At 51.4% G+C, this 2120-nt stretch overlaps 1 protein-coding gene across 1 annotated transcript in view; it reads left to right on the forward strand.

Moving 5' to 3' along the window:
- Positions 1-170: 170 nt before the first annotated feature.
- TBPL2 (TATA box binding protein like 2) overlaps positions 171-2120 on the forward strand; it is a 34103-nt gene continuing 32153 nt past the window's right edge. The window contains exon 1 of the mRNA XM_011999673.1: positions 171-391. Within this exon, the coding sequence (XP_011855063.1) occupies positions 242-391 (150 nt within the window). The 5' untranslated portion in view covers positions 171-241. The remainder of the gene's footprint in view (positions 392-2120) is intronic.

A 2120-nucleotide genomic window follows, 5' to 3' on the forward strand; every position in this document is an offset into this window, starting at 1 on the left:
TCGAAGGAAATCAAATCTGCAGATCCAGGCGCTTCCCAGCTGCAGGCGGAGTGGGGTGACTGCTCTCAGGTGAGGCGCCCCTCTCCGGCCCACCCCTAGCCCATCTCCGCTTCCCAGCGCCCATGGGCCGGTAGCTAAGTTCCGCATCCCGCTCCAGGAACCATCGCCCAACGTTTCTCTCGCGCCCTCTGCAGGAGCCTGGGCCGAGGGCCGCCCCGCCTCGCTGCCCCCAGGCTCATAAATGGCCTCTGCGCCCCGGCCCGAGCGGGTTCTGAGGCTGCTCGCTGGGTGCTTACCCCCTTACCCGCCCCCACCCCCAACAGTGGGATTACTGTCCATGGAGCAGCAGGAAACCTACCTGGAGCTCTACCTGGACCAGTGCGCCGCTCAGGTAAGGCTGCCGGCCACTGTGCCAGAGTCAGGACCCAAGTCCCGCCCGGTCCTGTGTGCCAAGGGCTTTCCTTCGTTCCTCTAAAAACTCATAGCGACCCTAAGAGGCGGGCTTGGTTTCCCACGTCTTTCCGTTGAAGGTTAGAAGCTTCGAAAAGTGAAATAATTTGACCAAGGTTGCCAAACAGAGCTCGAACTTCATCTAGCGCGAATCCAGAACCGTTCACTCAGTCACCAGATTACACGGGCTATCCCGGGTTGTTTTGGCTTTTGATTGATTGATTGATTGATTGATTGATTGATTGATTTTTTCTGAGATGGAGTCTCGCCCAGGCTGGAGTGCAGTGGCGCGATCTCAGCTCCCCAGACTGGCTTGAACTCTTGACCTCAAGTCATCCACCCACCTTGGCCTCCCGAAGTGCTGGGATTTCAGGCGTGAGCCACCGCTCCTGGCCCCATGCCCGGTTCTAAAGGACACGCACAGAGAGCGCGTCGTGCTAGTTGTAGCGACTTCAGGTTCCCAAGGGTTTCTGCTTTGACAGGGGAAACAGAGATCCCTTGTACCCTGCAGCATGGATGCCAGTACTAGGCCTCCCTCGAGAATTCAAGTCTCTGGTGGAGTTGGTGGTAGCAGGGTTTGCCAAATATCAACTAGAAACACCTGTGGCTTCTTTTAGTTAATTACTCTTAAGACTTTTAAAAATCCTTAGCATCGGACAGGGTGAGGTGGCTCACGCTTGTAATCCCAGCACTTTGGGAGGCTGAGGCACGTGGATCATTTGAGGTCAGGAGTTCAAGACCACGTCTCTACTAAAAATACAAAAAATTAGCTGGGCATGGTGGCAGGCACCTGTAATCCCAGCTACTCGGGAAACTGAGGCACGAGAATCACTGGAACCTGGGAGGCGGAGGTTGCAGTGAGCCAAGATCTCACCACTGTACTCCAGCCTGAGTGACAGAGCAGACTCTGTCTCAAAAAAAAAAAAAAAGAAAGAAAAGAAAAAAGGTATCAATTATGTTTATAAAATCGTCTACATAGTACACAGTTAAGCTCTTATGAAAACTCAGGCACTGAAAATTAAAATAATGATTTCAGGAAAGAAACCCTCTCTGAATGTTTTGCGTTATTTTTGTGAGATTTCCTCAACCCTAACTGTGCAGCAACACACTGTTTTGTATGTGGCTTTAGACAGAACGCTCAGTGACTGGAGAAAAATCACGTGGGATTTGATGGTGAGAAGTACTGATAATGTAAAAATACTACACGTGACTAGGTAAGGCGACTCACATTCCACTCACTCTGCTCAAGAGAAAAAAAAGATCCCTGGTGGAATGTGGTGGCTCATGCCTGTAATCCCAGCATTTTGGGAGTCTGAGGCAGGAGGATGGCTTGAGACCAAGAGTTCAGGACCAGCCTAGGTAACATACCGAGACCTTGTTGCTACTAAAAATAAAAATTATAAAAATAAAATTAGCCAGGCGTGGTGGCGCTTGCCTGTAATTCCAACTGCTAGGGAGGCTAAGGTGGGAGCTTGAGTCCAGGAGGTGTCAAGGCTGCAGTGAGCTATGGTCACCTGTCACTGCACTCCAGCCTTGGCAACAGAGTGGAAACCCAGTATTTAAATTTTAAAAAAATGGCTGGGTGCAGTGGCTCACGCTTGTAATCCCAGCACTTTGGGAGGCCGAGGCGGGTGGATCACCTGAGGTCAGGAGTTCGAGACCAGCCTGAC

This window comes from Mandrillus leucophaeus, unplaced genomic scaffold (genome assembly GCF_000951045.1).
Source record: "Mandrillus leucophaeus isolate KB7577 unplaced genomic scaffold, Mleu.le_1.0 Scaffold60, whole genome shotgun sequence".
Taxonomy (NCBI): domain Eukaryota; kingdom Metazoa; phylum Chordata; class Mammalia; order Primates; family Cercopithecidae; genus Mandrillus; species Mandrillus leucophaeus.